Genomic DNA, 12719 nt, shown 5'->3' on the forward strand with positions numbered 1-12719 from the left:
CACAGTGTAGCTTAACTGCCGACGCCTTGCATTCTGCATGGTGGAGAAAATCTAGCGCCTAAGATCTGAGAGACAGTGACATTTCCAGACACTGTGAGGGGAAAAAAGTGAGGAAAGCTCACCTCAGTTTTCTGCTTCTACTGCCAGCAGGAGACTGATAAACTCTAGGTTTTCTCAGACCTAGAAATTAACCTTTGTTCTGTGGTGGGTTTTTTGAGAGAGAGGAAACAAATGTTTGTTTGTTTCAGCTCTTTCTTCCCGTGCAAATTCAAAGTTGTTTTGGTTTTTTCATCTTTTTGGACCACCTTCTTTCTCTCAATTGCTCCTCAGAAAGTTATTCAAGTCCACAAAACAATCAAATGACTCAAGATCCAGGTCTGTATTCTCCTTGACATTGCCGTTCTCTCCCCCGGCCGCCCCCGCCCCCCGGCAAAACCAGGGACCCAAGGGAAAGTGGGGGGCGAGGGCTGCAAAAGAGAAGGGGAGTGGAAAGAAGGTCGGGCGGCTGAACAGGTAGTGGCTGAGTGAACCGGCTCGTCCTTCCCGTTTGGCTTTGCTAGGTGACTGGGTGACGGGGGTTGGCCGGGAAGGCTGACTTGGCGCGGGGTGTGCTGGCCGGCGCCTCGCCTTTGCCTTTGCGCTTTGTACCCAACGGCGCGCGCGAGCGGCCGCGCTCAGGTGCGGTGGGAGGGTCCGCGCTCTCCTTTCACTTTCTCCGGTCGCCAAAGCGGACACCTGGGGACGGAACCACAGCTCCCACCAGGCCAGCGAGGCAGGAGGACCGAAAAGGAAAGCTCGGAGGAGAAGTGAACGTTACCCGCTAGCAGAGGTGAGAGGGCGAGCCAGGTAAGCAACAGGTGCACCAGGAAGGCGAGGGTTACAGGATGCGGGATGAAGGGCACCCGCGGGGGCGGGGGGCACCGCTCATTCCTCCTTGCCGCGCCGCAGGCTTAGGTGAAGAGGGCTTCTGTGGAAACCCTGAGGACTCACTTGGGCAAGGGGGCCGCGGAAGCAAGATTCCAGCTCAAGTGACAGGGATAGGACACCGGAAGTAGAACGGCCTCATTTGAAAAGCCAGAAGGAACAAAGAAAGTGGTTTCATCGTGGCTTTTGTCTGCTGGATCATTTAGCCATAGGCGACTTCAGAGGTGTCCAAGAGAGGTATGGGATCCTTCTTCATCCATTTAAAGCTCAGGGTTTTCACAGGCAGGTGATGAATCTGTGTGCTTTTCAGTTTCTGTGATGATACAGACTTGTCCTTTTCGGACTTTCGAGAAAACCCGAAAGTAAAACGGGAAGAAATGGAGAAGGGTGCTATAAGGCAGGAACAGTCTGAAGCCAGTCAAATCTAATCGCCAAATGATATCAGGTTTCGTGTATTTTTACAACACGTTGGAGGAGGAGGAGACCCAACACAGCACCATGTGAAGCACAGTTGAAAGGCCCAGGGATATTTGCCTTGAGGGGATGTGCTTGCTGCTTCAAATATCTGACGGGCTGTCATGTGGAATAGGAATCTGCCAAGTCCGGGCACGGCACGAGGGTCAACAGATGGAAACTCCAGAGAGATAGAATTCAACCCCATGTAAGTTAGAGCTGGGCATGCCAAATGGGCTTTTTCAGGAAGCAGTGCGTTCCTGGGGATCAAAGATATTAAAGCAGAGGTGGATACTGAAGCAGAAATGCTGAAGTGGGAATCAAGTTTCAGGGGAGGGATTGTGTTGATCAGCACTTCCCAAACCAGACGGTCATCAGAATCACCTGGGGAGTGTTTGCCTGTGTGTGTGTGTGTGTGTGTGTGTGTGTGTGCGCACACGCGCGTGCACACACATGTGTGCAGGCGTTTAACTATATTTAGCAGATCTGGGATGGGCTCCAGGAATATATATTTAATTATCTCCTCCAGATAGTTCTGCCATAATCAATTACTTAGGGAGCCACTGTCATTAGAAACTTTATTTTTTCCAGTCTATGGTAAAATATGCTCTAAACACTTGAAAACCATAGTTTTCATTTGGGTTTTTTTTTTTTTTTTAAGTTTATTTATTAAATAATCTCTTACTCCAACACAGGGCTTGAACTCACGACCCTGAGATCAAGAGTTGCAGGCTCTACCAACTGCGCCAGCCAGGTGCCCTGCATACTTCTCATTTTGAAATAGTCTCAAAGTCTTAATTTCCTGGTCAAGGAAACCAGAAGAAAAGGCCATGTCACTCTTCCCCAAACTGACTTCCTGTCAGATCTTGTCTGCCCTTGTTGCTGGTTGCCTGGACGTTGAGTCTTCCATAGCTGGGAGTTTTGCTCCCCATGCAAAGTGGAGATAGGATGACATCCAGGCATGTCCTCCAGCTGATGAGTGGCAGGTAGAGCACTCCCGTAGGCATCTCCTCTGCCATCCTCCTGCTCTGGGCACTTGATGGAGTGTGAGGCACTTCGCCTCAGTGACTAAGGTTTCAGTCAATCCTGTCAGCTGAGAGTGTCGCTTATGTGCTGGGCCCAACAGACAATGGCAGTTAAATCTCTACATTCTAAAGTAATGTCAACCCACCGAGGGCAGGTGTGGGCTTGTGGGGATAGCTCCCTTGTACCTGACCAGCAATTAATGTCCTTCTCCCACAAGAATGCTAGTGCCACGAAAGCAAGAACCTCCCTTTCTCTTGTCCCGTCCTGCATCCCCAGTCCCCGGCTCCTGACAGAACGGTGCCTAGCTCACTAAAGAGAGACTGAATTCCTACTTTTCTTCCTAGGTCCGTTCTAGGTGGCAACAGCCATGCAATTCTCCAGCTCGTCCAGGGCAGCAGATGAGAATTTTGACTATTTGTTCAAGATTATCCTCATTGGGGATTCCAATGTGGGGAAGACGTGTGTGGTGCAGCATTTCAAATCTGGGGTCTACACGGAGACGCAGCAGAACACGATTGGGGTGGATTTCACTGTGCGCTCCCTTGAGATCGATGGCAAGAAAGTAAAGGTCAGAAGGGCATGGGGTTGCCGCCACCTCTTTTAGCTAGAGTTCCTAACACTGAAACACATGCCTGAGGAATGAAAGACTTAAATATAAAACATGAAATCGTAAGAGTACCAGAAAAAAACCACATTGGAATATTTATTATTGTGGAATGGGGAAATCAACCTTTTTTTTCCTTAGAGAGAGAGAGCACGTATGAGCAGGGGAGAGGGGCAGAGGGAAAGAGAGATAATCATAAGCAGGCTCCACACTGAGCATAGAGCCCAATGCAGGGCTCGATCCCATGACCCTGGGATCATGACGTGAGCCGAAACCAAGACTCTGACCCTCAAACGACTGAGCCACCCAAGCGCCCTGGAAATCAACCCTTTAAGACAAGAACCCAGAACTCATGAAGGAAAAGACTGCTTAATCAGAAATATCCAAAGGACAAATTTATACATCTCTATGTAATGATATAAAGGTCAAATTGCTGAGTGTGGAGTCAGTTTAAGATTCTCTCTCTCGGGGCGCCTGGGTGGCTCAGTCGGTTGAGCGCCGACTTTGGCTCAGGTCACGATCTTGCGGTCCGTGAGTTCGAGCCCCGCATCGGGCCTCTGTGCTGACAGCTCAGAGCCCGGAGCCTGTTTCAATTCTGTGCCTCCCTCTCTCTGACCCTCCCCATTCATGCTCTGTCTCTCTCTGTCTCAAAAATAAATAAACGTTAAAAAAAAAAATTTTTAATTAAAAAAAAAAAAAAGATTCTCTCTCTCTCCCTCCTTTTGCCCCTCCCCACACTCTCTCTCTAAAATAAAACATTTTTTTTTTTTTTTTAGAAACAGACTCTTTTTTTTTTTAATTTTTTTTTAACGTTTATTTATTTTTGAGACAGAGAGAGACAAAGCATGAACGGGGGAGGGTCAGAGAGAGGGAGACACAGAATCTGAAACAGGCTCCGGGCTCTGAGCTGTCAGCACAGAGCCCGACGCGGAGCTCGAACTCACGGACTGCGAGATCATGACCTGGGCCGAAGTCGGCCGCTTAACCGACTGAGCCACCCAGGCGCCCCTAAAACATTTTTTTTTAAATAGTAAAAATAAAGGCCAAATTTCTACATCCACAAAAATACCGTAAACAAGAGATGCATAACAAACTGGAAAGAAATATTTGCAAATATGGGACTGACAAAGGGCTAATTTCCTTCATGTGAAAACAGAGTCCCAATAAATATCTAAGAAAAAGACCGACAACTAAATATAAAAAGTAGGCAATCCACAGACTGGACACAAATGACATTTCATAAATTCAATAATAACTAGCTTGGGGGCGCCTGGGTGGCTCAGTCGGTTAAGCATCCGACTTCGGCTCAGGTCACAATCTCGCAGTCCGCGAGTTCGAGCCCCGCGTCGGGCTCTGGGCTGATGGCTCAGAGCCTGGAGCTTGCTTCCGATTCTGTGTCTCCCTCTCTCTCTGCCCCTCCCCCGTTCATGCTGTGTCTCTGTCTCAAAAATAAATAAACGTTAAAAAAAATAATAATAAATTAAAAAAAATAAAATAAAATAAAAATAATAATAACTAGCTTGGAAATTCCTTACTCATAATTTAAAAAGTGAAAATTAGAATAACAGTGAGATACTACCTTTTGCCCATTTGATTAGAAAAGATCAGAGAGTGTTGATGACAATGTAAAGCATGATCTTGTTTGGGATCTTGATTAAACAAAAACAGTAAAAAGACATTTTGGAGACAATCGGGAAAATTGTAATGTGGTCAGGTATCAGATAATACCAAAGGGTTATTGAAAAGTTGACCTGCAGCGATTGTGGCATTATGCTCGCATAAGAAAATGTCCACTTTTTAAAATGTTTAATTATGTGTGTGTGTGTGTGTGTGTGTGTGTGTGAGTGTGAGTGTGTGACAGAGAGAGAGAGAGAGAGAGAGAAAGAAAGGGAGAGAAAATGAGGGGGGAGGGAGGGGTAGAGGGAGAGGGAGACAGAGAATCCCAAGCAGGTTCCATGCTGTTAGCACAGAGCCCTACGCAGGGCCCGAACTCGTGAAACGCGACATCATGACCTGAGCTGAAATCAAGAGTCAGACGCTTAACCAACTGAACCACCCAGGCACCCCGAAAATGTCCACTTTTGACACAAATGAAATGACATGAAGTCTGGGATTCACATTAAAAGAATACCACAAAGAAATCAACAGAAGGAGCTAGATGGAGCAAGAATGGTGAGATCTTGATAATTACTGAGTGTGGATGATGGCTATATGAAGGTTCCTTGTTTTATTCTCTCTAGTTTGGGGTATGTTTGCAAACTTTCTTTAAAAAAAAAATTTTATAGGGGTGCCTGGCTGGCTCAGTCAGTAAAGCATGTGACGCTTGATCTCAGGGTCATGAGTTCAAGCCCCACATTGGGTGTAGAGTTTACTTAATGAAAAAAAAAATTAATTAAATAATATATTTTCTAAATAGTGTGAGTGAACAAACAGGTACACCCAGACACTGGGAGGGTGTACCCAATGGGTGCCCTGCTTGGGATGATAATTGCAAAGGTATTATTATAAGGATAGTCTTAAATGTCAACAGCTGAGTGGTCCTTTAAAATCAGAACAGTCTGGTGTGCCTGAATGGCTCAGTTAAGTGTCCATCTCTTGATTTCGGCTCAGGTTCATGAGTTTGAGAGCACAGAGCCTCCTTGGGATTCTCTCTCTTCTTCTCTCTCTGCCTCTCCCCTGCTCACTCTCTCTTAAAATAAACTTTTTAAAAAATAAATAAAATCAGACCAGTTCAGCCAGTGCCATCACCTTGAATGATATCACCGAGCAGTTTCAAAAGATAAACTCCAAAATCTAGAGGAAGGGAGAACGGACGTAAAAAGGTCAAGGACACGAAACCCAAAATATTGGATCCACCTCTCCGACTGAGCGTCCCGTAGATGGTGACTGCCAAACCCGAAAGCGCATCCAAAATGCTCTGGGAGTGAACGGAAACACTGATTCCTAGGCCCCAGACCTACCGAATTTGAATATCTCGAAGTGAGACCCAGAAAACTCCCTTGTTCAGACAGCTCAGGTGAACAAGTTCCCATAAAGCATGAGAACTCCTGATGTGGACCCCCTTCTCTGCCCTTCTCCAGATGCAAGTGTGGGACACAGCAGGCCAGGAGCGCTTCCGGACCATCACGCAAAGCTACTACCGCAGCGCCCACGCGGCCATCATCGCCTACGACCTCACCCGACGCTCCACCTTTGAGTCTGTTCCTCACTGGATCCACGAGATAGAAAAATATGGCGCGGCGAACTTGGTCATTATGCTGATTGGTATGCTGTTTTCAAAGCATTTAGCCTTTCGTTCCTGGCCCCCTCTCCTGATGCTCAGCTTTTTGGGTGTTTCTGATGGGAATGGCACATGAAATCATAAGACTGCCGGCGGTGGAAGGACCTCAGAGTGTTTGGCCTGGAAATTCCCATCAGATTCACCCGAGAATGGGGTGAATGAGGTTGGCGGGATGGGATGTGAATTTGCTAATAATACAGATTCCAAGGCCCCCACCCTAGAGTGTCTCATTCTGGAGACCTGGGATGGGGCCCCGGCTTCTAGAGAAGCCATACCCTTCATACCGATTTGATGCGAACGTGTGTAGACCACACAGAAAATACTCTATAGTCTGAGGTTCATAATAGCAGATGGCTCCAGATCCCCAAGGAAGCCACTCAGATGCACGTGACTGACTGCACCCAGGAATAACTCCTTACAGCTGCTAAGATCCTAACAAATCCTAGCAACAAACCTCCTTCAGAATTAACAGGGATACAAGGGGCAGACCAGACTCCCAGTTTAGGAATGGCCACTCCTACAACATCCCTTGGTGAGAGCCACCAAGGGGCTCTCGTATCTTTCTTCTAGAAGCAGAGCTGTGCCCTGACCTTAAACCTCACGAGCAGGTGCTTGGGTGGCTCAGTTGATTAAGTGTCCAACTTTGGCTCGGGTCATGATCTTACGGTTCATGGGTTCAAGCCCTGCTGTGCCGAAAGCTCAGAACCTGAAGCCTGCTTCGGATTCTCTATCTCCCTCTCTCTCTGCCCCTCCTCCAATCATGTTCTATCTCTGTCTCTCTCTCTCAAAAATGAATAAATGTTAAAAAAAAAAAAAAAAGAGGTGAGCTGAGATCAAGAGTCAGACCCTTAACTGACTAGGCCACCCAGGTGCCCCTAGACATTCTTAATTTCAATATATTTCAATCCATCAATCTTTTCCTTAATGATTGTTTCCTTTTATCCTATTTAGGAAATCCCCTAATCAAAGTCATCAAGATATTCTGTCTTTTGAAATAAGTTGTCTGTCTGCCTTCCTTCCTTTCTTCCTTCTTCTCTTTCCCTTTCAACTTATTGTGGCTTTTACATTTAGATCTAATATAACATCATTAGATCTAACCAACATCAGAACTGATGTTGTCCTATTTGTTGGTATGGACCACAAATTTGTAATTTTTCATGTACAGATCCAATTGCCCCAGTGCTATTTACTAAAAAAGGCAGCCTTTCCCACTGCTCTGATACCATCTTTCTGTAAAGGGTGCATATATCAGTGCACCCTTGTTTTTGAGCTTTTTATTCCACTCTATTGATCTATTTCATGCATGCTCTTGTGGGGCAAAGTGCCTTAGACATTACAGTGGCTTGTGGCCCTCCAAAGGGCTAGATATACCATGTATCTGTGGCACTAAATTTTCATGGGATCTATATACAAATGTTCGTAACAGCTCTATTCATAATTAACCAAAAACTAGAATCTGCTCCATTTCTTCAAATGGGTGGATGGTTAAACTCTGGTCCATTTATACGGTGAACTGTCACTCTGCAGTAAAAGGGATAAATTACCAATACATCCTTGGATGGAACTCAAGGGAATTATGCTGAGTGAAAAAAAGGCAATCTCTAAAGGTGATATCCTGGGGCACCTGGGTGGCTCAGTCGGTTGGGCGTCCGACTTCAGCTCAGGTCATGATCTCACAGCTCGTGAGTTCAAGCCCCGCATCAGGCTCTGTGCCAACAAGTCAGAGCCTGGAGCCTGTTTCAGATTCTGTGTCTCCCTCTCTCTCTGCCCCTCCCCTGCTCATGCTCTGTCTCTCTCTCAAAAATAAATAAAAACATCAAAAAAAATTTTGTTTTAAAAATAAAGGTGATATCCTGTATGATGTCGTCTATATAATAGTCCTGAAATAACAAAATTGTGGAGATGGGAAACAGATCAGTGGTTACCAGGGGTTGGGGGTTAGCTGTGATGGGAGGTTATAAAGTGGTGGCATGAAGGAGCACTTTGTGTGATGGAACCACTCTGTTATCTTGGCTGCGGTGGTGGATATATGTGGTGAAATTGCCTGTAATTATACATGCACGTGCACAAAGGAGGGTACCATATAACTGGTGAAATCTGAGTAAGCTCTGTGGGTTGCACCAATGTTAACTTCCTGATTTTGAGCTTGTGCTACAGTTACGCAAGAGGTTACCCATGGGGAAACTGGGTGAAAGGTACGCTGGACCTCCCTGAAGGACCTCCTTCAACAGCCTGCAAGTCTAAGTGCACGTGGGTGGCTCAGTCAGTTAACGTCAGACTCTGGAGCTCTACGCTTACATCGCGATCTCACCGTTTGTGAGACTGAGCCCCAACTTGGGCCCCGGGCTCACAGCATGGAGCCTGCTTGGGATTCTCTGTCTCCCTCTCTCTCTGCCCCTCCCCTGCATTCTCTCTCTCAAAATAAGTAAACATTAAAAAAGAAAGAAACAAACAAACACACCAGGGGCACCTGAGTGGCTCAGTCACTTAAGCCTCAGACTTTGGCTCAGGTCATGATCTAGCAGTTCATGAGTTCAGGCCCGCATTACTCTCTGTACTGACAGCTCAGAGCCTGGAGCCTGCTTCAGATACTGTGTCTCCCTCTCTCTCTGACCCTCCCTTGCTCACATCCTGGCTCTCTCTCAAAAATAAATAAACATTAAAAAAATTAAAAACAAACCAATCTGTGAGCCTATAATTGTTTCAAAATTAAAAGGGGCGCCTGGGTGGCGCAGTCGGTTAAGCGTCCGACTTCAGCCAGGTCACGATCTCGCGGTCTGTGAGTTCGAGCCCCGCGTCAGGCTCTGGGCTGATGGCTCGGAGCCTGGAGCCTGTTTCCGATTCTGTGTCTCCCTCTCTCTCTGCCCCTCCCCCGTTCATGCTCTGTCTCTCTCTGTCCCAAAAATAAATAAAAAACGTTGAAAAAAAAAAAAATTTAAAAAAAAAAAAAAAAAAAAAGTTTTAGGGGCTCCCGGGTAGCTTAAGTGCCTGACTTTGACCCAGGTCATGATCTCATGGTTCGTGAGTTCCAGTCCCGCGTCCGGCTCTGTGCTGACAGCTCAGAGCCTGGTGCCTGCTTCAGATTCTGTGTCTCCCTCTCTCTCTGCCCTTCCCCGCTTGTGCTCTCAGTCTCTCTCTCTCTCTCTCTCAAAAATGAATAAACATTAAAAAAAAAATTAAAGGTGTAAAGGCTTTCATGGTGGGGAGGGGTAATTACGAGAAGAAAGGGTCTAAAAAGGCTCCTTTATGGGAAAAAAACAGGTTGAAAAACATTAATCTAGCCTGTCTTAATTACGGTAGCTTTGTAAGAAATCCTTGTGTCTGGTAGAACAAATCCTTCAGGAAGACAATTTTACCTTGTGATTCCTGCCTCAGAGAAATCAAAGTCCAATGACTGGATGAATATAGGGGTTGAAGTAGAGAAGCCAAAGAGATGGGTCACTCTTCCTTCTATGAGCAGTCCCGGGCCATGCTTGCAAAACCCCTCGCTGAACTCTCTGGGGTAATAGGGAATGTTCTACATCCTGAGAGGAAGGGTGGTTACAGAGCATATACGTTTGTCAAAACTCATGAACCGCACAGTTAAAGTCTGCATCTTGTTGTATGTAAGTTATAGCTAAATCCCGCATTATTCATTCCACACCTTCAATCCAGCAAATCCTAATTCACAATCTCCTCAGCTAGACCAGGGCCATCCAACAGCACCCAACACTTTGTGGTCTGGAAAAGAGAGTGGAAAGAGAACCAAGATTTGGGGCACCTGGGTGACTCAGTGGGTTAAGTGTCTGACTTCGGCTCGGCTCACGATCTTATGGTTTGTGAGTTTGAGCCCTGCATTGGGATTGCTGCTGTCAGTGCAGAGTGAGCTTCAGATCCTCTGTTCCCCCTTCCGCCCCCCCAACTCTCTCTCTCTCTCAAAAATAAATAAACATTAAAAAAAAAAAAAAAAAGGAGGGCGCCTGGGTGGCTCAGTCAGTTAAGCATCCGACTTCGGCTCAGGCTATGATCTCGTGGTCCGTGAGTTTGAGCCCCGCATCAGGCTCTGTGTTGACAGATCAGAGCCTGAAGCCTGTTTCAGATTCTGTGTCTCCCTGTCTCTCTGACCCTCCCCTGTTCATGCTGTCTCTCCTTGTCTCAAAAATAAATAAATATTAAAAAAAAAAAAGGAAAAAAGATTTGGAGGAAGAAGAGAGAAGGCTGAGGACTCCCTCTGGCACAGTCTTTACCTTGTTTAGACTTTGAAGGAAAGACAGTCCCTCCCTAGAGCACACAGCCTTCATCTGTCCCTGCCAATAAACACAACCCTCCAGCCCCTTTCTCACAGCTCCTGAAGATCTTGACAGTGAATGAAGACAGGGGCTCTTTCCATACATTGATGGTTTCATTTTCAGTAAATCTGCCCACAATTGCTGTCTATGAATGTATGCACGCGTGCATATTGCCGAACTAAATGTTTCTCTTAAGGTTCATTAAAACACGCGCGCGCGCCCACACACACACAAACAGATTCAGTTCCTCAGTGGAATATTTGTTTATCTCTCTCACCCCCAGGGAACAAGTGTGACATGTGGGAAAAACGGCATGTCCTGTTTGAAGATGCCTGCACGCTGGCTGAGAAACACGGCCTCCTTGCTGTTCTGGAGACATCTGCTAAGGAGTCTAAGAACATAGACGAGGTCTTCGTGCTGATGGCCAGGGAGCTGATTGCCCGCAACAGCCTGCACTTGCTTGGTGAGAGCCCCCTGAACAACCTGGCCACGGGTTCCAGGCCGGTTCTTATGGCCCAGGGGCCGAAGGAGAAGACCTGCATGTGCTGAATATGCCCTCGAGGCCAGCTGCACCCACCGGACGCCTGACGTCAGAAACCAAAGTTGGCCGGATATCCTGTTGTCGGCCCAGAGCATCTCAGACCAAAGCACAGACTTGCCTCTGGCCCTAACCCCGCCCCCTGGATGGGGAGCACCGTTGCCTTGATTCACACCTGAGGCCACAACTGCGGACTCTGAGGAAGAGGACACCACTGTTTCTTTGGATTCCGCCTAGGGCTTAAGGCACAGGGGTAGGAGGACACGGTCTGCTCTTTTGCAGCCTTCCATTTTCTGTCTCCCCAACCCTTCAACGGCTTTCTACTGAATTCTGCTTCTCACTCAAAGAAGAGGGTAGTGAAGGAAAGAAGAAAGGAGGCATATCAAGAGAGGGAGAGGATGTTTAGAACATTCCAGGGCAGTTTACAGCAGCTCTGGCAAGGGAGGATGGAAAAAACCCTGCAGTGATAAACCAGAATGCTGCTGACATTCACATCTCAGGTCTTTAGCTTGGGGGGGTAAAGCCTTTGACATAAAGACCATCAACAAACACTGTTTTGCCGAATGGTCAAGTGCCATGTGACGGAGACAGAATTGGATCTCACTTTATCCTAGTTAGATTGCTTTGACCACCCTCCTAGAATGCGGGAGATGCCTACAGTTTCCTTTCTAAAATACCACATTACCTGCTGGATAAAAACTCACTTCTGAATTGCAATTAAATGGGTTCATAGATGAATTTCAAGACAAAAGTGACCTCACTGTGTGGCCCCTGTGCATGCCCCGGACCCTCCAACACCTGTGAGAAATAAACATCCTTTTTTCGAAGTCCCCTGATGGTTGTTGCTGAGGCAATCATAATGATCTTGTAATCCTAAGAACCACAGGGCTGGTCCAGCTACCACGTGGCTCTGAACAAGGAAAGGTCTGTGGTGGCTCACCTTGGCACTAATCACAGGCCGAGACCAACAAAGAACAGATAGCCACTATCCGGGTACTGGGTACTGGAGATGTGGCTAATCTGAATTTGAGATGATCTCTACGTATGAAATACACACCAGATTTTGAAGACTTAGTACTAAGAGAGTATAAAGTATCTTATAACAATTTTATATGATTATATTTTGAAATGATATTTTAGATATACTAGGTTAAATAAGTATATTATTAATGTTTCACCTTTTTTTTTTTTTTTACTTTTTAAATATGGCTACTAGAGGAGTGCCTGGGTGGCTCAGTCAGTTAAGTGTCCAACTTCAGCTCAGGTCATGATCTTGCAGTTCATGAGTTTGAGCCCTGCGTAGAGCTCTATGCTGTCAGCGCAGAGCCCGCTTCAGATCCTCTGCCCACCCCTCTCTCTACCCCTCCCCTGCTCACATTCTCTCTTTCTCTCTCTCTCAAAAATAAACAAACATTAAGAAAAAAATAAATGTGGCTACTAGAAAAACTTAAATTATGTAAGTGGCTCACACCATACATCGATTGGACAGTACAATAAAGCAATGCTTCTCAAAGTGTAGTTCACCAACCAGACATAGGAGAGGAGCCAGGGGATGCCTGTTACAGATTCCTGAGGCACATGACTGACTTCTGGAATCAGAATCTGTTCAGGAATCCACATTCATCC

General features: G+C 46.4%; 1 protein-coding gene across 3 annotated transcripts; it reads left to right on the forward strand.

Annotated features, from left to right (window-relative positions):
- The first annotated feature begins 630 nt into the window (after nucleotides 1–630).
- On the forward strand, nucleotides 631–11920 carry RAB19 (RAB19, member RAS oncogene family). Of its 3 annotated transcripts, XM_019452936.2 has the most exons (5): nucleotides 631–846; nucleotides 1370–1585; nucleotides 2748–2971; nucleotides 6088–6271; nucleotides 10839–11920. In XM_019452936.2, exons 3-5 carry the CDS (start codon nucleotides 2771–2773, stop codon nucleotides 11102–11104), a joined length of 651 nt encoding a protein of 216 aa, XP_019308481.1. In that variant the 5' UTR covers nucleotides 631–846; nucleotides 1370–1585; nucleotides 2748–2770; the 3' UTR covers nucleotides 11105–11920. The 3 variants fall into 3 exon arrangements, with proteins under 3 accessions (XP_019308481.1, XP_019308480.1, XP_019308482.1); XM_019452935.2 differs by lacking the exon at nucleotides 1370–1585; XM_019452937.2 differs by lacking the exon at nucleotides 1370–1585 and having other exon boundaries at nucleotides 631–829.
- The last annotated feature ends 799 nt before the right edge of the window (nucleotides 11921–12719 follow it).

The sequence above is a fragment of the Panthera pardus genome, unplaced genomic scaffold (genome assembly GCF_024362965.1).
Source record: "Panthera pardus isolate Hobbes unplaced genomic scaffold, ASM2436296v1 HiC_scaffold_8, whole genome shotgun sequence".
Taxonomy (NCBI): Eukaryota; Metazoa; Chordata; class Mammalia; order Carnivora; family Felidae; genus Panthera; species Panthera pardus.

Coding starts and splice junctions, on each gene's coding strand:
- RAB19 (XM_019452936.2), top strand. CDS start 2,771: ATGCAATTCTCCAGCTCGTCCAGGGCAGCAGATGAGAATTTTGACTAT. Junction 2,972..6,087: donor TCGATGGCAAGAAAGTAAAG/GTCAGAAGGGCA, acceptor GCCCTTCTCCAG/ATGCAAGTGTGGGACACAGC. Junction 6,272..10,838: donor CTTGGTCATTATGCTGATTG/GTATGCTGTTTT, acceptor TCTCACCCCCAG/GGAACAAGTGTGACATGTGG.